Source organism: Lissotriton helveticus, chromosome 4_1 (assembly GCF_964261635.1).
Source record: "Lissotriton helveticus chromosome 4_1, aLisHel1.1, whole genome shotgun sequence".
In the NCBI taxonomy this organism is placed as follows: Eukaryota; Metazoa; Chordata; class Amphibia; order Caudata; family Salamandridae; genus Lissotriton; species Lissotriton helveticus.
Genome location: NC_136063.1, coordinates 1,529,181,120 through 1,529,208,902, shown reverse-complemented (window position 1 = coordinate 1,529,208,902; position 27,783 = coordinate 1,529,181,120). Strand labels below are relative to the sequence as shown.

Here is a 27,783-nt window from a genome sequence, read left to right as displayed (position 1 = left end):
GAGCTCGACGATGAAGATTGGCAGGCGGCGATCTCCTCCCCCAAAGAGGTGGCCATTCCGGCGCGCCTCAGATTTGTACAGCTCAAAATCCTTCATAGAGTGTACGTGACTGGTCCCCGCTTGGTACACATGGGCTTTTCTGTTGATGGCCTGTGCCGGCGCGGCTGTGGTCTCGTGGGCACATTCCTACATATAATATGGGAGTGTCCCGAGATAGTGCGATTTTGGTCTCGTGTGCATGAAGTGATGAGTGAGGTTACGGGTGTGCGGTCGGTGCCGGAGGCTAGGAGATGCTTGCTGAATGTATGGGAGCCGAATGACTACAATGTACCGCAGCTCCGATGGGTGACCCTGGGTAATATGATCGCCAAGAGGGATATTGCCCAATTATGGGGTGCTCAGGGACCGCCCAGGTTTCGGCAATGGAAACAAAACATGGATTGGTGCATGTTCAGGGAAAAAACTGTGTATATTTCTCGAGGTACGCCCCGTAAATGGGGGAAGATATGGACTCAATGGAACTCTTACCGTGGCGATATATGTACCCCCCCTCTCCCGGAATTGGATATCGACCTGACGTCCCCACAACCCCATGATTCCTCCACTTGATGCTATACATTGAACCGTTGAACTGCTGTTGCTCCCACTGCCCCCCCCCCCCCCGAAATTCCTTACTGAGATATTGTGTGACCACTTGTACACTCTCCCCACTCCTCCCACATGATGCAACCCTGTAAAGAAATGATGTCGTCTTATTTCTCTTTGTTCCTTGCAAAGTTGTTTGTGTTCTTTAAAATTAATAAAATGTTTAAAAAAAAAACAAAAAACCTTTTTCCTTGTTCCTCAACCACCACGGAACCAATTTTATGCTAGGTTTCTGTCCCCTCAATAACTCAAATGGGCTCTAAGAAGTCACTGAATTAGGTGAAGTCCTGTATGCCAATACCATGGCCTATAATGCCTTCCTTCAATTCAAACCCCCTTTCACTGACAACTGAATTGTTTCCTTTACCACTCGGGTGAACCTTTCTACTTGACCATTCGCTTCAAGGTGGAATGCAGCAATTTGATAATGGACCACAGTTTGTTAGAAACTACATGTAAAGTTGTCTGGAGAAGTGTGGTGTGGTGCATAAACAGTTACCACTTCTTGAGGAATCCCCTCCCTGCAGAAACCTCATCCAAAAACTCCACAACATTTTCTGAGGTGACATCCTTCACCATTTGAATTTCTGGCCATTTGGAAAATGAATCCACCATAACAATGCCAAATGCCTCCTGTCTAGGTAACACTGAAAATGGGCCAATAATATCCAAACCCAATTTCCTCAATGCTGCCTCAGGAAACTCAACAGGCTGGGGATCAGGAGTTAGCACTTTTGCCGATTTGTCACTTGATGCACATTTACCACACAACTTGATTTGATGTTCTACAAACATATTTATCCCTGGCCACCAAAAATTCACCTTGACCGGTCTCCTAGTGCTTAAAATACCCAAGTGTCCTTCATGAGCAACGTCCACAATGATCATCCTCAGATTTAAAGGCGGTATAACTTTTCACCTCTTACTACAATGCCATTTTCCACAGCTAACTCCTCCTGCACTTTAAAAATACCCATTAACTCCCCAGGAATCTTCCTTTCCTCTGGCCAACCACTTCTGATAAACCAAATTACATTATTCAACTCACAATCCTTCCCAATCTCCTCATTTCTTGAATCACAGGATGTTCAAAACTCAATAAATTGATATCCTCCAACGTGACTACCACTTCACATTCATCCATATCTCCGTCAAAAGGATCTTCACTAGGTAAAGGTAACCTGAACATGCAGTCGGCATGCATAAAGGTATTGGAAACTTTGCACTATGGAAGCACGTCTAGCCAACCTTGCTGTCATAGAACGTCACCCACCAGGTGACATCATTTGCACTACTGGTTGTTTGTTTTTATGGTGAACTTGGTACCCCACAAAAAGTTCCTAAAATGTTCTGCACCTCACACACAAGCCAGTAACTCCCTTTCTATCATAGTTATTTTTCTGAGCATCACACGTGTAACAGTAACATTTACCAGCCAAAATACCAACGTTCCACTATGGTGAGCAACATGAAGATTTACCCTTTGCTGCCAGCGCCTTTTCTCCCCTTTGCTCCTTCAGTGCAACTTTTTGTCAATAGAAGAGGTGCATTTTGTCAATTTAGGAAAACTGAAAATAGGCTAGCATATCAATGTTCTCAGTTGGCCTGGGTATACTCCTGGGCACACAAGTGGCTTGCTTGCCTGAGGTCAAGCTTTAAAAACCATCTCCAGGTCTGCGCTGCAACCTCATGAAATATATCATACAAAGCATGTTGCCTCCTAACAAAGCCTGCCAACTAATAATAATGGTCTGCAAGTATACTGCGAAATGGATTTTATTTTAGGTAGCCGATTGGCAGCAGAATAACAGAATCCATGTTCTAGTGAGATTGGGGCTAAAAATAATTGGAAAACATCCCAACCATTATTCTGATTATATTTTTGGTACCTCACTCTTGGTCTTATCTTGGGTGCTCAATTTCTGACAAGGAATTCCACCTGTTTCCAGTTTTATTTTTATATCTCACTGTGTCAGCCTCTGCATCAGAAGCCTCCAAGCCACATGCTCAGAAGTTCTTCGCCTTTACCTTCCTTTGCTATTGTTGTAAATTCTCCTTGGGCCGATATCTACATCAGAGTGAAGAGAGGGACCGCAGCAAGAGTAATATCTAAAACAAAATATTCAAAAGAAGGCAGGCAGGCAGCTGGAATGATGCTACAGCAGTACATGGTCTGTGAGCAAACATAGGCAACATATTTGCGGTTTGGTCTCCTGTTGGACAGGTCCGAATTTGTTTTAGTTTTTAAGTTGAAGTGCTCAGCAATTTTCTGATAGTCCTCAAAATCAGGTTTGATGTAGCATGACGTACCCATTTACACACACTAAGGTGGGGAGTGATCAAAGTGGATTGATGAAAAGAGTAACTAAGGAAACAGTATAAGAGGTATGACTTAAGTAACTGACAAGGGCTGGACATGGTGAAGATCTGTTCATCTTTCTTTTTGACTGCCTAGGAAAGTACAGCTCCTCCCTAGTAGCTATAGTGCACTGCATAACACATGCGAAAGGTGCCAAGTGTCTCCTTAAAAGGGTGCCAGTAAGGAGTTAAAAACAGAAAGGTATACCCTCCCCCCCTTGGGCATCTGGTAATGCTTGACTTAAGAAAGAGATTTATGTTACAATATATTAGCCAGGCACCAAATTCCCCAGGACATCAGGAAGCGAGAAGTGCCCAGTCAAAGAATCCACGAAAAGAATCCAAATAAAATCCCAGCTGAAAAAAATCAAGGACAAAAATAAGGAAGACATGGGTGATGAATGTGAAAAATAAGGAACAAATGCATTGTAATGCATCTTACATTCGTGTTTGCCTGCTTATTGCAGGGTTCAAGCTGGAACTGCCTTCACAAGACAGACTCAGGGTCATCTTGGATTGGGAACCTCCGAGGAAGTTCTCTGGATGATCCACCATCTTGGACTGGCTAGTTCATTGCTTGCTCATGCCTCTTTCCTTAGAATCTTGGTGTTGGCTAAATATGCGATGAAGACAACCGAGTTTTACATCCTTACCTGCTGTCAGACTCTAGGCCTTCACTGCTGTCTGTCCTAACTAATGCCTCCAGCTGATCACAGAACACCCTTCCCGGTGACCGTGATCACAGAAATCATAAGCACAATCCAGGCTGTAAGGACATTCAGTCACATGCTGGGTGCAGCATTCAGCAACATGCTGGCTGAATAAGTACTGCACACCTATAATCTTCCTCAGACTGCAAACAGCCTCCAGTAAGTCCTCAAACAGTGATCCAGGAAGATAGCATTTACAGATAAAGCATCTTCCCACAATATCTTGATAGTCTTTTCAGTGAATCAAGAATTCAAGACGAGCTCTGAAAATCAGTGAGTCACAAATTTCAGATGAAAGACATTGAAGAGGATCCGGGAAAAATATCATTAATTGAGTGCGAAACTTCAAACGGAAATCAACAGAATTGATCTAATGAATATGAACAAACGGGCCAAAGAATCATGCTCAAAATTTGACTAGCAATGTATGAACTGGAAGGAATCAAGTAGACAGCCAAACCTCCAGAAATAAAAAGCGGGAAACTTGATCTTGACTTAACATCTTCCTTCGTCTTGACCTTTGAAGAGTGTAAAGTTTCAGAAACAAGTTCTCTCAGTTTCAGTAGCTGGTAAAACGAAAAGGTCAAACAAAGATGCTGAATAAAAAACTACTAGCTAAAATTCCTACATACAATTAAATGGTGAAACCTTGGCAGCAGTATGTGTTGCGTTATTGTAGGACAAATTCCCAGTGGATAAATAGAAGAATCAATTATCTTGACTTGTAATACAGTAACCTCAAATATAGTGTTCCAAACTTGTATTGGTTTGCTCAATTTGTCCATATGACAGAGGATAACCAGAAAGAAGAGCGTTCAATTGCTATGGTTTAACCATTCAAAAACTAGAACAAATAACGGATGTAGCCTTACGGCTAGAGCGGTCGACCTCGAAGTTGGAGAACCGGGTTCGTGTCTCAGCAACGACGGTCAACATCCTTTGATTATGGGCAAATCACTTAATCTCCCTATGCCTAACAAAAATTAATGTGTCCATCTGTAACGAAACTGGTGCTCATTTAAAGCGCTCTGATACCTGAATTCTTCAGGTCTAGTTCGCGCTATATAAAACTCTAAAACAAAAAAGGAACATTTAAATGAGTCCCTCTATCAGAAATTATGGTATGTAGATGAAAAATATCTGCCAAACAAATTGTGCCATTTCCTCTGCTGTGGGTATTTTGGACAAAGGAGAAAAATTAGCCATTTAAGCAAAGATATCCACAGTAACCATCATGACGTAACATTCCTTTAGAAGGTAGAAGATCCAGCATAAAGTCTGTAAAAAAAGTTTGTCAAGGCTCAGAAGCCAGAAGGGCCAGTTGTACTGACTTGTGTTGGACACAAATGGGACAAGCAATAACATTCTTGGACACCACTGTGAACAGTTATCTGCCATAAAGATAATACTTAATCCAAGGTAGTTTTCACTCCTGTATGGCCAGAAATTACAGATTCAATACACATTTTCATTTCATCCAAATGTAGTTCTGTACTCGAAGCCAAAATGAGTGTCAGGAATTTTAACATGCACACAGGAGAGAGGAAGTTGGAGGACGAAATAGTAGTTTATGTGTAATCTCAGCTGAAAAACAACCCACAATTTCCTAATTTCAAGACAAACACTATCATGAAAGTTCCACCAGGAACCCAGCAGCTAACAAGAGATATTCTTTTTGAAAAGACAAACAATAGGAAACCCAAAATGGCTTCCAGAGAATCCCAGAAATAAAACGTCAGGGTTGGTATTTCAAAATCTTGCAATGTTCGGTTCAAGAGAATGAGAGGGACATGAGGTGGTCAATCTGGGCACTTCAGCTAATGCTAAATTCAGGAGAGAGCAGTGTTCATCTATTGGAAGTGTATGTTCTACTGAGAGGAGATTTAAACTATTGACAGGATTCGTGGGTCAAAAGGACCTCGGACATCGGCTCAAGTTGGCATGTTTCAGAAGACCTTCGTCTGTTCTTGGTAACTGCCATTCCTTTTGTGGTGCCCCATGGCTCATCATGCCGAAGAGTCTCTTCAGGTTGTTTACACTCAAGTTAATTTTACGGAAGAGTAAAACCAACTAAGAGATCACCGACCTGACACACATAGGAAAAGACTCATCAGGGCTTTTTATGTGTTAATGCACTAACAAAATGGAAAATCAGTCCTAAAAATTATCTTATGGTTCGCGACAAGGATTTTGTTTTATTTTGTGATGGAACTCCGTACAAGAAGGATATCATTACATACACATAATTACAGAGCTCTAAATAGTTTATTTAAAAAACTTATAGAATAGTAGCTAAAATCTTATAGCGAATAGGTAAAGTGTATTATTTTGGGGAGCTCTTAGTGTGAATGTGATTGATAATTTGTAGTTGACGTGATTGTTGTTCAACTCTGCTTCCACTAACAAAAAGGAAGCACCTTACTAAGACTAGAAACAAGCATTTGTGTGAGTTTGAGCTATTGACATTGCAAATAACAATGCCTTTTATTTTTGTTTTCGTTTTTAAAACATTAATAAATCGGTAATTTAGATTTACCTACATCTAGCCCTAGAATCATGAGAAAAGGCCCTACAAAACTTTACACATAAATTAGAAAACGTACCGCCATGACAGGTGACTAACACCCAAAAATATACGTAGCCAAACACATGACTCTCCTCACAGGTATCCCAACCAGTGCTCTAACTTTCTATGTGAGAAGACATGAACACTATCATCTCCATTCCATTAACACATCTTGCACCAGAATGTATTCTGACGTCACCATAAAACCATACTCCTAAGTGCACATCCATATTTTACCAGGTGTGCAATTCATCTTCATATAGTAGCTATAGCCAGTATTGTTGGAATTTACTATTGTATACACAGTGTGCAGTAAATGTGTAATGACATACACACATCTATTAAATATGTAAAGGCGTGCAATAAAATTTGTTGGGAAAAAATGTGCTAAAATTTAGCAGATTCTAGTAATCAAGAAAAATAATCCTGAGGAGGTGTGTTTGGTTCTACGGTATTCCGCGGCTTCACAATATTTCTGAAGCACGTGATTAGTTTTGATTTGAAAGATTTGCCTCATTTCACGGTAATCTTAGGACTGCCCTGGTTCACAGTACTTGTATTGATTGGGATATCTGGAAAGTTCAATTAAACTGAGATCATTGTGAGATAGTTGAAAAATGTCATGCCAATGCAGAGAAAGTTGGCCTTCTAATGTGTTGCAGGAATGGTTATTTTGCCAGCTATTCATTATGATATTTCCTTAGCCCTTGTTACGAAGGTTCATGTAGAATTTAGTGATATTTGACAGGTTTGAGGACAATAGTCAGCAGAGTCCGATGGCAATCCGTCCCCGATCAAATAAACGTAATTCTGCCAGTACATATACAAATGCTGTAGGCAGGAGATAAAACACTTGCTGGAAGGGGGAATGGGCAGAGAGGAGAAACAACCAGGATTTCGCAGCCTCTCCACAGGGTATTTTCTCAGGACAGATTTCTAGCTTCTGAGTGGGAATATCCCAGGCTGGGATTTCAGACCAGTAAATGCACACTATAACAAAAGGAGCATAAAGATGCAAATTTGCGCAACAAACTTGGTGTATATAAGTAATCTTCTTGTAATTTTTTAATGTATTTGCTTAACAGCTTCTGTGAAGCAGTCCTATGGAAAATGAAAAAGCAGATTGGAGAAGGAAGCTAGCGCATACCGGTTCAGCAAGACCAGGTAAGTTACCAACTCTCAAAGCAATGTGCTGAAAGGAAAAAGAAGAACCAAGAGCCAAAGCCACAGCCAAAACGAAATCCTAAATCGAAGTCCAAAGTACAAGCCAAAAAGGTCAAAGCCAGAAGGAACCAAGAAAGAAGAAAAAAAGAAAGATGAGACACTATGCCGGTTAATGAACTTGGATGGTAGAGAAAGAGGAAGAGAAAAAGCCACACAAAGTGAAAAGTTGCCAGGTACCACCCCAGACGCAGGTTCCCAGGAGCACCTAGGTGGCCCATAACCTCAGGCCACCAAATACTGCAACTTTCCTCAACCTCAAATTGTGGTGACCCATCAGTCTGAAAGTCCGGTTGTACCCACCATTTCCAGAGGAAAAGCTGAAGCTACTGTACCTTTACTCACAAATCAAACTATCAGAAAGGAATCCACAAAATAGGTTGCAAATTTTGGGTGGAAATCCAGTGTAGATAGAAAAGCAAAGTAAGGCCACACTAAATCCCTCTTTTTATACACTGGTGTTACCTGGAAGTGTTGATCAGCCAAAATGTTATCATCTGCCTTTACTTTGTGTAATTGAAGGAAAGTATTGGCTTGAATTGTGGGAATTCAGGATAACAGAGACCTAACTGAAGTAACTGAGTATGGTGTATAACATCGGGTAATAATTGTGGGAAAATTGCTAAGAGGCAAAGCAGGGCCGGCTCTAGGCTCACGGAGGCCCTGAGCAGGGAGTGTAGGTAGGGGGCCCGAGGCCGCCAAATCCCTGCCAGGGGCCGCCACGCAAATATTTATCTAAGGATATATATTGGCGTGGCGGCCCTGTGCAGGTGCACAGCTTGCACATGCCTTAGGCCGGCCCTGGGCAAAGTATGCCAACTCTGCTACCAAGTGGCCCGTTTTTCCTTATTGATGTAATCTTTCAGATTGGCCACAAGTTAAGAGATGGTGACTCGTTGAATTAAAGTTCATGGTACCCAATCTTTGAAGTAAAGTCTTATACAAATGCAAATTAAAATATGTCCACTATAAGTCACAATCTTTGTCAGTATTGCCAGTGCTCAGTATTTCGATCTGCATTTCACACAAGTACGACATTTCAAATATCTTTGGTGACTAATTATGAATATCCTTTTCTAGCGGTATATATGCAGAAGGTTTTTGGCTGTCACAAACAATCCCCTATCCCCTTCACACCAACTCACTGTAGTGTACAAATCTATCAGATCAGAGCGGCTCAGGGAAACCAGCTGTGCTAATGAATGTGAACTTTATAAAGCTTGACCATGGTCTGTTTTTTTTATTTGCTCTTCATTGGGTTTTACCTAGTGCAACATTCTTTTTTTTTTTTTTTTACTTTTTTTATTGACTTTGTGCACACAGCATACAAACTTGGTTCACAGACCTTTCCGTACTTAGCGCATACAGCCATGTCACTTCCTTGCAATCCCCAACAACAATCCCTAACCAAGAAATCCCGCCACCCCCTCTACCCCCACCCCTCCCTTTGTCAGTGTGCCTCCATGCCCTTGTTACGACGTGTCAGACCTATCCTATAGGTAGCAGGTGATACTCCTCCCCAGTCCATGTCCATACGGAAGTCCAGGTACTGCCCAGTGCTGCACAAGACCTCCACTCCGTCCCTGGGCTCGATTGACCCAGGCAGTCCGCCCTCTCCCCGCACCCGGCCCACTGTCTAATTCCCCTCTTCCACAACACTAACTTCCCCCCCCCCTGCCCCGTGTCCCCCTCCGGATTCGCCGGGCCGCCAGCCTCTCCACCATCATCAGCCTCTAAAAGTGATTGTAAATCCGTCACAAGCGCGCTCCACGCCCTGGCTGTATCTAGCGCTGTGTCGTTGGCCGTACGCCTAGCCAATTGCAATCTAAGAGAACCTTCGCACGCGGCCCATTGCAGGAAGCACCTCCGCCACCTCAGGAAGTTAGGTCCCCCTCTAGATTTCCAATGTAGCGTAAGTTCCCTTTTGGCCACTATGAACCCCAGATCATAAAACTTGCTAGTGACCTTTGTGGCAGGTGTATGGGGAAACCAGAGCAGCAGGCATGCTCCCGCGTCTGCATCAACCTGACGACCCGTAACCGCATTCAGGCAAGCGAAAACATCAATCCAGTATGCGCCAAGCCCTGTGCACGACCAGAACATATGCTCAAAGTCAGCGTCCGCCGCTGCGCAGCGTGGACACATCGATTGCGCACCTCCGAAGATCCGTTGGATTTTGGCAGGCGTCCAATACGCCCTATGGAGTGTGTAATACTGAACCAGTTGAAACCTAACATTACGGGTGCCCTTCCAGGCCCTGCGTACAAGCTGAGGCCAGGTCGTCTCCGGTATCTGCCAACCAAGGTCAGCCTCCCAGCGCTCCCGCAGCCCGTCAAGGGGAGGAGGGTCAGCCAGCGCCAGCCTCCGGTACAGGCATGTGATGGCCTTATAAGTGCCAGCCGCCATCACGACATACTGGCAGCCCAGCGACGTGGGCGGTTCCACCAGCCCCATCCTCCAGCGCCTCTGAATCCCAGCAACCAAAGCCGCATGTAACAGGAAGTCACCCCTCGGCAGATCGAAGGCCTCCTGCAGGGCACCGAACGGCATCAAGGCGCCATCCCGATATAAATCCCCTATCATGTGAACCCCGGAGTCCTCCCAACTGGCAAGCGCCGACCAATCCCCGCCATGTGGGAGGGCAGTACACATGCCTAAGGGAATTTCCGGCGCGTATGGGGCACGACACCCCACCCGCCTGTAGCCACGCAGCCAGCACCGACGAAGGGTTCGCTCTTCAAGAGTCAGCCGCTCCAACCGAAGCTCCTGATGGAGCACAATAAAGGACAGGACATGGCGCTGCACAATCCGACCCTGCGGTCCGTCCGGTCCTCTAAATTCCCACGCCACCGCCTGCGTGAGCCACTGAAGTTGAGCAGCCAAATAATACCATTCGAAGTCCGGCACTGCTAGGCCACCCTCCTCTCAGGACCTAAGCAAAGTATTCAGTGCTATGCGTCTCCTGCCAGTGCCCCAGATAAAACCTATCACCACGGATCTTAATGTTCGGAAAAAGGAAGGCGGTATCCACACCGGCAGCGTGCGGAAAAAATATAGTAGGCGCGGCAGGACCACCATTTTCAACAACGCAATGCGCCCTGCCATAGATAACGGAAGGACGCGCCAAAACCCCATGCTGCCTCTAATGCCCCTCATGGCCCTACCCACATTCCCCTCATAAAGGAGTGAATGTGTGTGATATACATGGACTCCGAGGTACTGCAGGCAATCCGGTTCCCAGCGCAGGCCATCCAGCACCTCAGGCTGGGCGCAGCGGGAAGTCAAGGGAAAGAGGCAGGTCTTAGACCAGTTAACCCGGAGGCCCGACAGGTTCCCGAACTCCTGGAGCAAGGCCCGCGCTCCCGTCACTGACGCGTCCACATCGGCCAGGTATAACAAGAGGTCGTCGGCATACAAGGAGATATAATGCAAGTCGCCGCGTGACGGGACCCCCTCAAAGTACCGACCCTGTCGGGCCCGCGCCGCCAGCGGCTCAATCGCCAAAGCGAAAAGGAGCGGGGATAATGAGCAACCCTGTCTGGTGCCCCGTCCTACCGAGCACGCCGCGGATATGGAGCAGCCCATTCGGACCCTAGCCGTAGCCGACTCATATAGCAGCCTCGTCCAACGGACGAAGCCATCCCCCAGCCTGAACCGAAGGAGCACGCAGAACAAATAAGGCCATTCCACACTATCGAATGCCTTTTCGATATCCACCGACAGCACGGCCGCCCCCGTGGGGCCCTCCCCTTCAACATCCATGACCCTTATCAGGCGCCGTATACATGTCGAGGTGTTCCTAGTGGGGATAAAGCCCGACTGGTCCGGGTGTACCAGAGAGCACATATGGGCAGTCAGCCGTGTCGCCAGGATCCTGCTCAACACCTTGTAGTCCACCGTGAGCATCGATAGCGGGCGATATGCCGTCCTAGCCGTGGGAAGGCCGCCCTTTTTCAACAGCGGCACTACGATCGCCTCTCGTGCCGACGCCGGCAATCTACCCTGCTCCCAGGCCTCCCCATAGACCTGGTGTAATCGAGGTGCCAGGAGATCCACATATGCAGCATAAAACTCCACCGGGAGGCCGTCTCCCCCTGGCGTTTTCTTCCTGGCCATATGCTTAATCGCCGCTCTGATCTCCCCCAGCGTAATAGCCGCCCCCAACGCGGCGCCCTGCTCTGGATCCAGCCGCTGCAGCTGAGCCTCTTCAAGAAAGGCATCCGGTGCCGCCGGGTGCGCCGTCATCCTGCTCCGATAAAGTTCCTCGTAGTAATCCCGAAACTGAGCGTTAATCTCTTGCTGCGAATGGACCAGGTCCCCAGTCGGCGTAGCCAGCGACAAAATCGGCATACCCCTAGTTTCAGGATTAGCCAGCCATGCCAGCAGCGAGCTGACCCGATCCCGTTCCGCATGCGCTCGGACCATATATTTCCGGTAGTCATGGCAGCGGAGCCTCTCCACCTGGGTGGCCACCCGCTCTCGAGCTGCTAGCACTTCTTCCCTATTGCCGCCCGCCCCGTGGCCGCTCCTCTCCGCCTGCCGCAGAGCGGCCTCCTCCCGCGTGACATCAGCCAGCAGCGTCTGGCGAACCCCCGACAAAGACGAGAGGCACGCGCCTCGCACCACCACCTTGAAGGCGTCCCACTCAATTGCTCGAGTGGTCGCAGTACCCGAGTTCTCAAGGAAGTATCGTTCAATGCAGTCCTGCACTTCAGCGTGGAAGACCGGGTCCTCCAGCGCCAGCGGGTTCAACCGCCACGTGGGAACCGGCTGCCGCTGTCTGGTCCATAGGACCGTAAGCAGGCAAGGGTTATGGTCCGATATGGTCCGCGCCAGGTACTCGCAATCACGCGTAAGCTCCTGAGCCCCGCCCGAGCAGAGGAATGTGTCGAGACGCACATGTAAATCATGCGGTACCGAATAAAACGAATAGTCCCTATCCGTGGGATGACACGTCCGCCACGCATCCTGGAGTCCCCACCGGTCCTGCCAGTCCCTCCGAGCCTTGGCCACTCTGCGCAACACCGACTGAGCAAGCGGTGGACGGGAACGGTCCATCTCAACATCTGCTACAGAATTAAAGTCCCCTCCCATGTACACCGTGCCCACCAGCATATCCGGTAACCGGCTTGACAACACGGAGAAGAACGCAGCCTGATCAAAGTTAGGGGCGTAAACACAGCAAAACGCCACATCCCGGCCATCCAGCCTCCCCAACACTGCCACAAACCTCCCTTCCGGATCCACCCTAGTGGTTAATGGCTGAAAGGGGACCCCCGCCCGTACCCAAATTAGCACCCCCCTAGCATGCGCAGAGTAAGTAGTATAAAAGAGTTGCCCTTACCATTGCCGCTGCAGCGCCGGCCCTTCTGCCAACGTTAAATGTGTCTCCTGCAAAAAAGCCACCTGGACCCCCCTCCGGACTAAATATGCATGCACTTTATATCTCTTCCTCATGGAGTTGAGCCCCCGCACATTCCAGGTGATGCACTTCAGGTCTAATCTAGCCGCCATCAACGGGCACATAACAAAGTCCAATCCCCCACATTCTCATCGGCACACTGACAGTTCCCAGAAACTCAGAAACCCCGAAACAACCCCAACCAACTCCCATCCCACCCACCCCCAGAACAGGCATCAAACAGTTGTCACCCATCCAAACCCAACCCCCGAATACGAGGGAAACTCTGGAAGATACCAGAGACTCACAAGCTATGTGAGATCGAGGGGGTGACTCCCCACCAGCCGGCCGGACAGCCAAGACCCGTCACACCAGGAGAGGTTGATCCCGACTAAGAGTAGACCTCCCCCATCCCCCTCCCAGCAGCACCACCCCCCCACTAAGAAGGGCAGGGACCCAGCACCTTCCCCAGGGAGCAGAGTACAACTACATTCCCATCCGCTCAGAAAGCAGGACCCCATCCGCCCATAACGCGCCCACCACACAGAGCCAGCACATCCCCTTACTGTCCACGACTCAGCGTCCCGTAGTCACTCATCCAGTAGTCCATCAGCCGTCTGCGGGGTGATCTGGGGCAACCCCCAGCCTCCTTGTCCGAAACCCCATCCGAACCACCCGGTTCCGCCTCATCCGAACCCAGCCTGGAGCCTGAGTCCGCCACCTGGGTCTCAGGCACTGCTCCGGAGATGTCCGACACCGCCCGTAAGGCAGCCCTCCTCTCCCGGTCCGTCTGCGAGGCCAAGGGGGACCTCCTGCGCTGTTCTCTCCTCCGATTACGCCTGCTCCTGTGCGGTTTCGGCCGGTCCTCAGCATTCCCCGTCCAGGCACCCGTGCCATCCTTGCCTGCTCGATACCGCTCCAGCCACTGCCAAGCGTCGTCCGGTGAGGCACAAAACGTCGCCACTCCGTCCACCAGTACCCTCAGGCGAGCCGGGAACAGCAGAGAGTACTGCACCCCCTCATCGCGGAGAGCCCTCTTAACAGCGACGAAGGAGAAGCGGCTGCGCTGGACCTCCTGGGAGTAATCTGGAAATATCGACACAGATGCGTTGTCCACCTTGTAAGGGCCAGCCAGCCTGGCCTGCCGCAGTATAATGTCCTGGTCCCTGAAGTGGAGTAGCCGAGCTATCACCGGTCGGGGAGGCCGTCCCGGGGCAAGGGGACGAGCCGGGACCCTATGAGCTCTTTCCAAGGTGTAGGAGTGCGTCAAACCTTCAGGGACCACCACATCCCGCAGCCAGGTCTCCAAGTACGCAACCATGTCGTCCCCTTCAACATTTTCGGGTAGGCCCACCACGCGGATATTGTTGCGTCTGTTGCGCCCTTCCGCGTCAGCCGCTCTCCTTTCCAACAGCTGCACCCTCCAATGTGGCATCCGACGCCTTCTGGGCCGGCTCCAATGTCTCTATTACCAACTCCGCGGCCTTGACGCAGTCAGCAAGCTTGTTATGGTCCGCCTTCAAAAGGCCAAGGCTCGTGGAGACCTGGGCGATGTCCTGGCGCAGCGCCTCTCTCGTGTCCGCTATGGCCTTAAGAATTTGGTCCATCTGTTGCTGCTGCAGCCCTGTTGCCTGGTCGCCCGTCTGTTGCAGTTCATGGGCTTCAAGGGAATCTTCAACTTGGTCCGGCGGCGCCACGCCCGTCCCTTTCCGCGGCTTCCCCATGGAGACCTGCCGGCGACCGCGTCGGCGCCAAACACTGCAGGGCCGTCCCAACGTGTACCTCAAAGCAGGCCAAAGTCGTTTTCCCGCCGGCGAGCCAGGTGAGATGGCAGGGTCGCACACGATGAAGGGAAAAGGGGGGGCAACCAGCAGGCACAGCCGGACCTCGGCACCTGGCACCCCACTGGGACTCCCTCCGTTCCAGGTCCCCGCAGCTGTCAGCCAAAACCACCAGCAACCCTACGCCGCTCCGGGCCTCTCTCGATCGCCGGCAGGACCCAACGCAAAAGTCCAGGAGTTCAGCAGAGTGGACCCAGGTCCCCACTCAGGGCCAGATGGCCGCCCCGAGGAGTCCGCAGCACCCCCAGCACCCTGCTGCTAAGGTCCACTGTGGGCCATGAGGGGGTCCCCCCAGACGGACTTGGGCCCTCCACAATCACTGCGGCCACCAGCCCTTACGCTGCGCCGCCACTGCCCAGCAAGCCCTCAGCCGTAACGCACCCCCGGGCACCAGGCTGGTGTCACTTCTTCAACTACGCCGCAGGATCAGAGCGCCGGTCGTCCACGGCGCCGCTCACCACTGATGGGCGCCTCCGCTCCCAGGGCCCACTCCGAGCTGCTCCGCAACCCCAGCGTCCCGGCACTCCTTGGTCCGGTGCTTGGCCCGTCGCTTCCTGCCTGTCGGGCTCCCAGGGGGCGATCTCCCGCACTCGGGGTCAGGGTACCCGCCAACACCGTCCTCCGGTCACCCGCGGCGGCTCGGTCTCCGGGCAGCCCCTCAGAAATCGAGGCCGGGGATCGACCGCGAGATGTGGGCCCAAGCAAAATGGCCGGCGGCCGCCTTCGCAGCTCCCTCCGAAGCGCTCAGTCTCTAGCAGCCGCAGGACCCAGCTCACTCCAGGTCGGCGCTAGGGTGTCCCGCGACAGTCAGGGATCAATCCCGGGTGGTGGTGCCGCCAGGGGGTCCTCAAGCGGGATAATCACCGAGACCGACCCGGAGCTCAGGGCTCAGGCGACCATGCTCGGCAGTGTCGTAGCCACGCCCCCTAGTGCAACATTCTTGACAATAAAAGTACATCAATATGCATGCAGTGACGAGTCGTGCCCCTCATATCAGGGAATGAATTGTGCAAACAATACAAGACTGTGAAATTAATTAATGAATATAAATCTTTATTCAATTATTAATTAATAATCATAAAAGTACATTAAAAGCACAGGCAATATAGCAAGACTGATACAAAACCATGCAATTATGCAGTAGGAGAGACAAAACAAGGGAGATGAGTGGGATGGCAGTGCTTCTAACACATCAGAGGGAGCCATACCCAAGCACCCTCTGGACACCCGTCCGTCGCAACCGGCAGGTAAATAAGAGCAAAGAGGCTGTGTGCGCTCCCAGTTTTGCAAGGTGTTTGGGTGGCTTGCCATGGCATACCCCTCACATTCTTACGTAGGGGATTTGCGTCTGATCTAGGGGCCAATAATAGGAGGTCAGTGTTCCATTCCATGATGGTTGTTGGTTTACTAGTTCTATATCTCGAGCATTTAAATATGTCATCTTCAGTGATTGCCCCTTAAGGGTCGCATGTGTTAGGATATCTACGCACGTTTGTGGATGTGTATGAATCTTATTCTCTGCCAGTTGATCATTTCCTGAGTCATACAGTTCAAGACATGTGAATGATGCCTTAGTCCATGGCATCTATTAGCTAAACTCTTCGTCTTGGTGATCAAGATGCAGCACATTGGCAAATCTGGTGAATAGGCAATGCTTAGTTATTTACTATTATATTTTTATATTTATTTGGTTGTTTAAATAACATCAATAGCTTGCCTAGGAACCTAGTTTTTGTTCACACTACCATTATGATAAATATGACACTTCAGTTTCATTAAACAATGCGTTGGATGGATATGCACAATAATCTCTTTATCACGAAACGGGGATAATAGTTTAACCCTTTAGTTAACCAAATCCACCAGCAATGCACTGAAAGGGGTCTAGAATTTACCCCAACATTCTTGCCCATTCCATATTACAGAGTGGACCAGTGAAAAATACAAAGTGGAGAGGAGTTAGCCTAAAGGCTAGGGCGGTCGACCTGGAATCTGGGGAACTGGGTTCGAGTCTTGGCATTGACGATGAACATCCTGTGAATCTGGGCAAATCATGTAATCTCCCTGTGCCTAACAAAAATGAGTGTGTACTCATGTAATGCAACTGGTGCTTTGTAAAGCGCTTGATCCCCGATTCAGGTCAAGTTCGTGCTATATAAAACTCTGTAAAATAAAAATAAAAAGTGTTGATTTCTCCCAGGTGGACAATATTTCCTATGTTTATAATTCCCATCTCGGTTACCCATTGAAGCTCTGAGATTTATCTGCTTTGCCTTACTGACAAAGTCAATATTAGAGTCAAACACCTGCAATTGCCCTTCAAATACGTCTTGTTACGCCCATCACACACCAACATCCGAGATACCTCTACCAGATCCCAGGCCTTCTCTGCTTTCATAAATTCAGCCTGTGCCCTTATTAGACATATCAGAATATATCATTTCCTACCTATGCTGCCACTAGTAGAGTCCAAGTAATTTCAGGTCAGTGAATAAAATGAATGCATTGTCATCTCACCATGCAGGGTACTTACCCAATGGTTGGGCATATATTGTGGTCAAAATGATCTTGAACGAAACGACAAACTATGCTTGACTTCCCGACACCAGTATCCTGTAAAATTGAACAGAGATCCAAGATGAATATTTTTATATTAGTTTCTCCACAAAACCTTTAAGATATTTTTACAACATTGGTGAATTTGCTGCACGTCCAGAGCAAGTTTTACTTATGCATTCCTATGACATCTACTTGAAAATAGGGTGTGTGCTAGGCTCCTATTAGAGGACTTTGTGTTTTATTTTAAGACAACAGCCCTTTACAGTCATTAAAACAGCATAATTGAAGTAGTGGTGATGACACTGATGTAGCGCAAATTTTGCTCTTTCATTCATAGGGATGCATCAGAATCACGACTAGTCTGCACCCGCATAAAATCCTTTGTCGTATTAACCTGGGACAGTAGAACATGAACTGTATTAACGTGAATTGTGGTGTAGTAGGAACATTGTCATATAAACGAAGTAATTAACGTTGAAATGTATATGTGTTTAGCTGAAAACATTAACATGCATAAATTGTGTATGCTGCTGACAATTATTCACAGATTTGATGTACTTATGTAACATGGGGAGTTAGAAGTGCTCAGCAGAAAGTGTTCTTTTATATGTAATTTCGTAAGGCCGGTGTGCTATTTCTTATGTTGGCCGATTTCTGTAGGTCTGAAATGCATTTTCCTTGGAAGCTCTCGCATTAGATTTAATAGTTGAATTTCATGTGCATGTTGGATTTGTTCTCTCACATTTCTGATGCAGGTGGAAGAATCATCTTTGTTAGTAAGAATAATGTTTTTGTTTTAGGAGTAAGGCTTAGGGAGAAAATTATACATTGACCGCTGATACGGATAATGGAGAACTGTTGTACCTTCTCATCGGAGCAAGCTTAGGAATCAAGGTCTTCTTGTCAAAGCTTGGGAGCATCGCTGCCTAATAGATAGGTACCTACGAGGAGGTGGCCTGACTGGATGGTGTGATTTTGCAAAGGATCATGGAGTACTACCTGTGGTATTGATGTATCGTAACAAGGAAAAGTGTCTGGGAACTTCTGCCTTGTCTCGAGAGAGCATTTTAGGACGAGCTCTGTAGATTTATGCTATTTGACCCAACTGATGTGAAGGGACTTCTTAGGAAGACTTCACAGGCTGACACCTTAACTGATCTGGCCTTGGGAAATGCTTTGTAGGGATTTCACGCTAGTAGTAGTGTAGGGACAGATTAATGCTTTATACCCATGAACTTCCAATGAAGGGGAATATTGATGTCTGCTCAGTCATCTTTTTTTATCCTGATCCTAAAACTAATTATCTTGTGCATGTTGCACTGTCTTAATTTCATCCATAGACATGGCTTCGTATTGGTTCCAATGTATTTCTACACCCTCACTTTGAGGTGCCTGTATGTCCAATTATTTTTTTCTTTGTAATAAACTCCTAAACTCAATTGGGATTCTGTGTTTAAGAGTCATAGTAAATTGGAACTGAAATGATTTAGTCACTATTTCTTCCCCCCCACGCTTTCATGCTGATAACAAATCCATCGACCTGAGGTTCCAGAGCAGATCTAGAACATGGAACCCAGCTCCTTCAACACCAAGTGCAGGATACCTCTGTGCTAACATCCTACCACTGTGACATTTATAGTGCAAAGTTATGCAAAAATATTTTTGGGGGGTTATTTGTAGTGCCAAATCAATATGTTGACTTACCAAGTCACCGCAAATGTTGGTGCTATACTGCCATGCACTAATGCACATGTATGTAATCTGATCATGTGTGAAAGGGGTAGCCGAGATGTACACTTGCCAAAGACTCAGTTTGCCATCTCTGCATAAGTAACAGTAATAAAGGATATTGATGATGATGATGATGATGATGATGATGATGATGGTGTGTGTATAGCTGAAACTACTTTTTTAGGGCTTGGAATTTCAGTTTCCAAATTTTAGGCACCAACAGGTTGTCAGCACTTTACTATGCCGATGACCTCCTATTCTCGGGTCATATTGGAGTCGTCATGCGAGAAGCATTTACTGCCCTTTTAAAAAATACCGACCAAAAAATACCGACCAGAATAGTTTAAAAATCCACTATGGTAAAAGGAAAATGTTGGCTTTTGGTGCCTCAAAACACACTTAGTACTGGACTGCACGCAATTTACAAGGAATGCAGAATATAGGTATCTGACGATTTTCATTGTAAAAGATCTTTCGTAGAAACCGATTTTCAAAAATAAATCTGGCACTTCACTTGTAAGTACCTTTACCATTAATGCAGTAGCTAATATGCCTGCGAGCCAATATCCAATTTAGAAACAGTTTGTAGGAGTCACATAGGATACACCGCTTGAAGTACTCAGAGTTGGTCAGGCATCTAGATCGCTACCAGCATTACAGACATTACTGGTCTGATACTTTATCAGTTCTAGACCACAAATCTATAACGAAAGTGGATTAACGGTGAGATTTTCAAGCCTGACCTGAACTCTTTTCCTATTTTGAAGTACTGTGTTTGTAGTGGCTAAATTACTTTGGCCAGAAATGTTTACTAATGAAAATTCTACACCCAGGTTTTGCAAGCTGAATGCACAGAAATGTTTGGCTGCAAGTTTATAAAGAACTGATCTACTGTTTTAACAATTAAAGATGAGGCATTTTAATTACCACTTGCATGTTATATTTTAATCATATTTGGAACAGGCTTCAAAGTGTATTGTAAATCTTTAAATGACTCTTTGGAAGGAGGAAGCTTTTGATGGTCAGACTTGGCCACATGTCCTCCACCGGAAAGCTCTTTGGTGTATGGAATGAAATTCAATCTCACAAACAAATCTTCCAGCTTAGAAAGAGCAAACTTGCCTAATCGCTACATCTTGTTACTTTATGTCATCTTTGGGATTTGTATATGCAAACAGTGACAAAAACACACACACTCTCTCTCGTCTCTGTTTTGAAGGCCTTCAAAATTATTGAATAGTTTGAAAATGTGTTTTAAGTGCCCCTAACCTTTCTCTTTCCCTGCCTCCTAATCCCCCCTCATGTTGGGCTTGTCATATGTTTTAACAAGTTATCCGAGCATCACTGTTGGGATATTTGAATCTCACACCCCCCAATCTTATTGGCCAAGCTACACCTCTGCACTTTTTTTGATCCTTACCACCAGATAAATCGTGGTGGTAAGGAACTTTAAAATCATAGTAATTCATGAGTGCCTCTCTGTGACTTTGTGTGCATCTAGATAGTGCCTGGGTGCATGCCCTGTACAAAAGCCACAGTTACTGGCATTGTCAATGCTTCTTTTATTAGAGTCAGTGTATTCAAATTAGCCAACAAATAGTTAAGCCATGCGCTGAAAAAAAAGAGTATTCTACTAAAATAAATGCTAAAGGATTTGGGGTAAAATATACTTCCAATTTTTTAGCTGACATATTCTCAGGCAATCGATCCTAAAAGCAGTAAAAACTGAATATAAATGAATACAGTGTACAATTCTATTAAACTACAATATAGACTACTGTAGTGTAATATAATTGTACACTTTACACTCAGGTTGTATAACTTTGCTTTTCCAAACTGATTTTACTGTAGTTTGGAATGTGGCTAATCTAGCCCACCTTATCCTTATTTTAGATTCTGACACTGTAATGAGAGATGCAAATTTGTAATTGTTTTTTATGAACTTCCATTTCTTGCAATAGGATGAGGGTGATGACGAAAATAAGAATTTCAGAGCAAGCTAATTAAACTCTAGGAAACCCAACAGCAACCAAACTCTGTCGAACAGCTGAGTGTCTGCCTAAGCGCCTGGCTTCGTTCTCGTTGCACTGGGCGGTATCTGACAGTGCTTTGTTTCAGATCTTCAGGTATGTTTTATAGAAACGTTCTTTAATTTTATTTTGGCTGTTTATGGCATTTTTCGGCAAAAATTATTTACTGAAAAGTTACCTTTCCTCTTTAAAAAATACAACAAAAGGAAAATTCCTTGAAAACTCTTTTATAAATTGTAGTTTATTGATGACTTTGCTGTTAGGAATATATTTTGAAACTGAATTGTGAAAAGGTTATAATAGACAATGGAAGGTCAATCTCCTTTTATTAAAGGGGAAAGAATTGGCAAGATGTGGAAGACCAAGTCCATAATAATTTGGCCGAAGTCAATCTATTGTCTGTGGACATATCTTGCATAAATCAACATTCATTGGACAGAAGTATCAGGTCCTCTGTTGTGCCCTGGAGCGCCAATACTATTACCCTGTTTGGTCCGATGGCCTCGTACTCAAGTACTTGGATGATAGCAGGTATCTGCACGCACCATCATCGTGCCTTAAACCTCTCTGCATCACTCAGAGCTGATATTCAGCATGAAGAATCTCATAGTGCTCAATTCTCAACAGTAATGAAAATAATCAATATTTTCACTTGTGTAAAATATTTTTGTTCAAAATGAAGCTGACCAAAAGCATATTGAAATGTCACTGTAAAGAGAATACATATATATTGGTGGGATAGCAATTTGGCCTGGAATCCTAACAATGATGATTATGTCAACAAAATCATCATGTGGTCAAGATATATTGACTATTCAATATTAATCTGGGATGGCTCCAAGGAGGAATTTGCGGAGTACTTTGAGATTTTAAACAATACAGAAATAATCTCAGATTTACTTATAAAATAAGTGAGGAGAGAGTGGTCTTCCTTGATACTGAAATGTATATCCAGAATAATGAAGTTCACACCACATTACACCGAAAGAAAACAGCAACTAATGCCACATTACACACAGACAGTTTCCATCAACCCATCCTGATCAATAATGTTCCTTATGGGGAATTCCTAAGGATAAGTAGGATTTGTTCGCAAGGGAATGAATGGCATAAAACAGCATTTGGACAGCAGCCATATTCAGACAACGGGATTACAAGTGGTACCGAATTGCCTTTTAAAAACTGAAAAATTACAAAGATCTGAATTAATCAAGGAGAAAAATCAGATAGGTGATAAGAATGAAAATTATACAAAAAAATACGCCTGATCACACCCATCTCTACTGAGAATAAACAAATCACTCGAATACTACGAAAAAACAAGCATATTTTGCATCTAGATGCCACAGTAGGGTATCACCCAAGTATAACATTCAACAGAGCAAGCAACCTCAAAGATCAGCTAGTTGATAGACACTTTAATAACAAAAAGAATGAAACATGGATCCAACATGGATCTATAAATGGACAAATTCTAAAGTTTGTATAATTGCAAAAAACATGAAGGAAACTGAGATGGCTAACAAAAAGAAATGGAAGATACAACTAAACACGCGTAAAAGCCAATTTATTATTTACATCATTGAATGCCCATTTCACTTAAAGTACGTGGGTAGTATAATTTGTGAACTTAAGAAAAGGATTTTAGAACACGTACGAGCCACTATAAACAATGATAGAAGCAACGCGGTGGCCAAACACATGGAGAGTGAACATGCAGGGAACTGGAAAGACCTTAAATTCTACACAGTAGAAGCGATTGAACGAAGTACACGAGGTGGTGACAGAGAAAAGATCTTGAGACAAAAGGAGTCTCGACATACCATAAATTTCCGCACTCTGTCTCCGCATGGACTTAATCAGGACGAAAAGTTACACCCTCACCTATAACTCATAAATGTACACTTGCTATGAATTTGACTGATAATTGTGACTTTACTTCCCTGAAATGTATATATGTAAATATTGGATTAATCATTGTCTTCTAGGACGTTTTTTTAATCAAAATTAATTTTCTTTTGGGTTTGAGCACTTATGGTATTTAGCTGACAAATGTGATGATTTTAGTGCAAAGCTGAGCAAGAACTGATCTCTGCACCTGCTTGCGTTAAATAATTTAGATCACTATGAAAGATGATGCCATCATAGATAAGGAAAAAGTAAAATGTAAGGAAAAGATTACAATAACAAACTGCCCTTAATGAATGTCGCCTTACAAATCCTAATATTATACTGGGAAATGATGTAAATGGTAAGAAAATGGATGAATTGATACTTATCAAAATGAGGTCATCATTAAAACGCCCACTGGAGGGCTAGAAATAGAAAGACAATTTTGAGGTATGCTGAAGTTAGCACAGGTTGAAATTTTGAAAAATATAATTGATTTGATCTTAGCTATGAGGAAATGATTAGTCTTATCTTAACCAGCAATATAACTGAAATGTAAAAAGGCTTTTGTGAGGCATTATATAACTAATTGAAATTCACAATACGGATGGTCAATGACTTAATTGGAAAGAGAAACAACTGTGAGTACATGTAGAAATATTTATTTTGGTGCACTGGGTGACTCTTTATGATTAAAATAAGAAAAGTTAAAAAAATGAAAAGAAAGAAAAAAAGAAAAAACATAAAGTTGAGGTAGATTGTATATATGAAATTCGTTTTTTTATATATAAGATAAACTACTGTATCCAGAATGCATATCGGCGCCCTTTAGGAAGTGATGTAATGATACAGGAAACTTTGTTTAAAAAAGAAAAAAATGCTGCTGTGTCTTTGTCAAATTACCCGTGAGCAAGATCTCTGTGGAGATTGAAACGCGTTGGGTTGCTGGCATGCTTTGAAAATAAAGATTGCTGGAGCAATTTATATCAATTTGAAGTCACTAAGACATCTGCAAGTGCAAGCGGAACTTTCCTGGTGAAACATTGTAACAATATATATATATTTTTTTTTTATTGTCCTTTCGTCGTGCTTTGAAGGTATTACACAGGCCCATTGGCAGCTATGCACAGTCAGTTGCAGCCTTTTAGCCAAAATATCTGCATTCTGGGGCCTGTAGTTTGACTTTTACTAAAAGAGGTCTAGGCTTAAAATCCAAAACGAAGACACGAGGACGCCATTGTGCTATCAGAGCCGGCAGCACATAAAGACGCCTCCAGATAGAAGAGTGTGCGTAACAGCCACTAAAAACGAGCGTTTTTTTTTTAATAGAACACTACAAAGAGAGTGTTGGAAAAGCCCAAGAGTCAAGTTGTACTATCTAAGTCAGATTTTAACCCCTTACGAACACGAATGCCCGTCCAGAGGAATGAGCCATTTTTTAAAAAACTTGTGGCATACGTCGCCACTGACTGAAAGTGTATAAAAACGAGAGTAATATCCATGGTCTTGAAAAAGAAGGTGTTATAAGATTGAACCTTCGAAACGCGTCGACGCACATACAACAGCCACAAATTATATTGTTCATCTACCACCTTAGGAGTACCAAATGTAACAGACAATAAGGTGTTTTAGGTCAATACATTTTGGCAACATCAAATTGTGGCACTTAATGACAAAGTTCATTGTGTGTATAAACTCTCGTGGGACAAGTTTTTAAAAAATTTTATGTGATTTTATGATGTTAGTTTTGTAATGAAGTAATCATGATGTTTTGATCTAAGATGGATTATCTTCATGGAATTATTTCAAGAATGTTTGTGATAATAAATTTTAAAATCATTTTTGACATGCAATTAGGTTTTTTGTGCCAATACTTGGGTAACTTGGAAGGTAACATTGAGAGTGTTGTTAAAATAAGTGTGGAGTTTGGGTATGGTGAATGAAAGTGCGAGAAGTGATTGATATTAAAGGATTTATGTCTCCCAGAGGGCACCATCTGATAATAGATCTTGTCTGAACCCTAGTCCTTTGGGAAACCAAGGGTTCCTCTCGTTTTTTTGATATATTAAAATCCAAGCCGGCAGAAATGATGCTGGCAAAAAGAACCCGGAATGATTGCAAGAGTCAAGTGACATGGGGTGCATCGATGTGTTCCCTAAGTGCACATCTCCATGCTCCCTCTATTCTGCATTGTTATGTTGACCCACTGCACCGCACTATGCTTCCATAATGCAAGGAGATGGGAACTGAGCAACACTGAACACATACCTGTACCCAGCGCCTGTTGTGCTCAGCAGTTCCCAAATACACATGATTCGGTGTCCCCCAGAGACACACAACCCAGTGCCATCTTGCTGAACCCCACTATGTGCCTTTTAATGCACTTCACTATTTGCGCCCTGTGGCACAGGGTTATTTATGACTGTTGGTCTGTGTGCACTGACTGACGCCTCTATGTTTGCAGGTCTCTATCTCTCTTGTATGTTGTGTAAGTGGTTGTTGTACAGCTGTGTTGATCTGTGAGCACATGTGCATGCTGTGTGGGTTCTCGAGCTTGTGTGCCTTGGTGTTCCCGCACTATACAGAAGCCAGACCTAGTTGAAAGCTGTTTATTCATTCATCTGAAAATCAAATTTACTTTACCTTAGCAGTGGCAAAAGAGTGTTGTATATATACAAAGTAACATTAAATTACATGTTTGTAACGAGGTGAGACTAAGCGGAAACGAGGAGTGGTGGAAACCCGGAACTGACCACGTAATGCCTCCTTCATTGCAGACGGACCCCTGGGATCCAAGACAGGACGAACTTGAGGAAGAGGAACATGGCGCCTTTAATTGGGCGTTCACTGAGGAGGAGAACACTCCTTCTGTAAACGTCAGCAACGCCGGATTGGATAAACCACAGGAAGTGTTGTTTGTGGCGTGTGACATCACCCCGGAGGAGAAGGCGAGGAGCGGCGTTGGGGAGCGGGTTGGAGATTTCAGCGAAGGAGTACGAAGGATTCCCGAAGAACATCCAGGAGGAAGCGGAGGAGAAGAGTCCCACGGAGAGCCAGGAGGCCAACGACCCCGTGAGCTGCCGTGCCACGCTCCCGAGGGAGGAGTGTGGCTGTCCCAGGTACGGCGGCGTATGGCGGCTTGGGTGGGAAGCAAGCGTGTGTGAATAGCGTAAATAGCCCCATGTTCATTCTCCCTCGTCTTTCCCTTCTTATCGTTTCCATTACCCCGCGTTTGTTCCTCACTGTCTGTAAACCCGACTCACACCACTGACTTCAGCTAGATGCACGTTGTCACCGGTGATCCCCAGTCTCACTACACCCGGCCCGAGGTGCAATCCCCCAGACGACATTGGAACTAACGTCACCCTCTCTGTTGGTCTTCTTTTGCATGGGAAACCGGAGCCCGGGAAGTCGCCTTACAGACCAGACCTTGAAGCGAATAACTACATACAGAAAACCAAGCAGGAAACAAACAGATCGCCAAAACGGATCCAAGTCAATTTGCCAAGGAAAGACTTACGTTCAGAACCAGGAGGACTTTGATATTAAAGTCAAAACGTGTGATTCCAATAAAACCATCTTTACCTCGACAACCTGGTGCACCTCTCATCCCTGATCCACAAGCCCGGTCCACAATGTTATAATTTACAAGTCAAAAACAGTTAGCTGCGGTATATTTAAGAAGACCTGTGAACTGTTTCGTATTTGAAGTTGTACCAACGGCAACAATGTATTTAATGTCACTCGATTTCCCACGTGTCCCGTGACTTGTGGGGCAACAGATAAAGCAAGCCTTTTGACTGCTAATGCAGATCCATTGACTTTGTTTTTAGGTCTCGCCTAGTGCAGCACACATGCGTTGCTCTAGGAAGCAGGCCTCTTGGAATCACTTCAGACTTCCAAGAGACTTCCATGGCCTAAGGGTCTCGGAAACCAGCAGCGGCGCACTGGGAGACTTATGCATTCCTGTGCGCACCCCCACAATTTGTCTTGAGCACAACGCGGCAGCGCTTCATTTACCTAAATAAACAAATGCTCCATGTTTGTTACCCCTCCCACCGAGCGCACCCACACAGTTGGTTGCACTTTTTTGTTTGCAAACTGGGAAGGCTCTCCTCAAGCAGAGCACACCCCCACCCTTTCTTCTCCCTTCTTCCCCTGCTAGTCTGTGCCTGTAAATGGGGAGAGGAGGTGGACGGTAGGTGGCCCAACCTCTTGAACTACTTACTTATTTTCTGCATTGGGTGAGTCACATGTGCACCGGGGAAGGGAGCGGCAGGCAGCCGTGCCCAAAGCAGGGGCAGCGCCTCAGAGCAGGAGAGCTCAGCAAACGCAGGCAGCATGCGAGGTGAGGAAGCAATGTGCATAGCTGCCATTCAGTGAAGCAAATAGGTTTATAAAGTTTTACATTTAGCTTAGTGTCTTCCGCATATTGTACATCTAATCGAATCAGCCCCCTTTGCTTCAGCTATCTTCAGGGTATACTTATATAATTATTCATCGGGAGCGAGTATCCGTGATCCGTAACCTGGACCTATCTGTCTTTCATAAATTGGGAGCCCGTCTATTGAGGGCTCGAAGCTTCCCCCTCACTGTTCCCGTACATTTAATCAGCACGCTTTTATAACTTGGGGTTCATTTATAGCCAAGACAGATGGGGTTAACTCCCAGAGCCAGTCCACAGTAAAAATGTAAAAAGTATATAGACATTTGGACCTTGCATACGTTTAGGTGAATTGCGCTTCTTATGGCTTAGGTATTTGTGCCTAGACTTTAAGTTAAAGGGACATTAAATAAAAAACTTACAAACAAACATTCCGTGTTAATTTTT

General features: G+C 45.4%; 1 protein-coding gene across 1 annotated transcript in view; it reads right to left on the bottom strand.

Annotated features, from left to right (window-relative positions):
- Window positions 1-27,783, bottom strand: part of RAB31 (RAB31, member RAS oncogene family) — a 331,933-nt gene that overhangs the window by 196,943 nt on the left and 107,207 nt on the right. Inside the window, exon 2 of the mRNA XM_078688146.1 lies at window positions 17,276-17,355. Within this exon, the coding sequence (XP_078544272.1) occupies window positions 17,276-17,355 (80 nt within the window). The remainder of the gene's footprint in view (window positions 1-17,275; window positions 17,356-27,783) is intronic.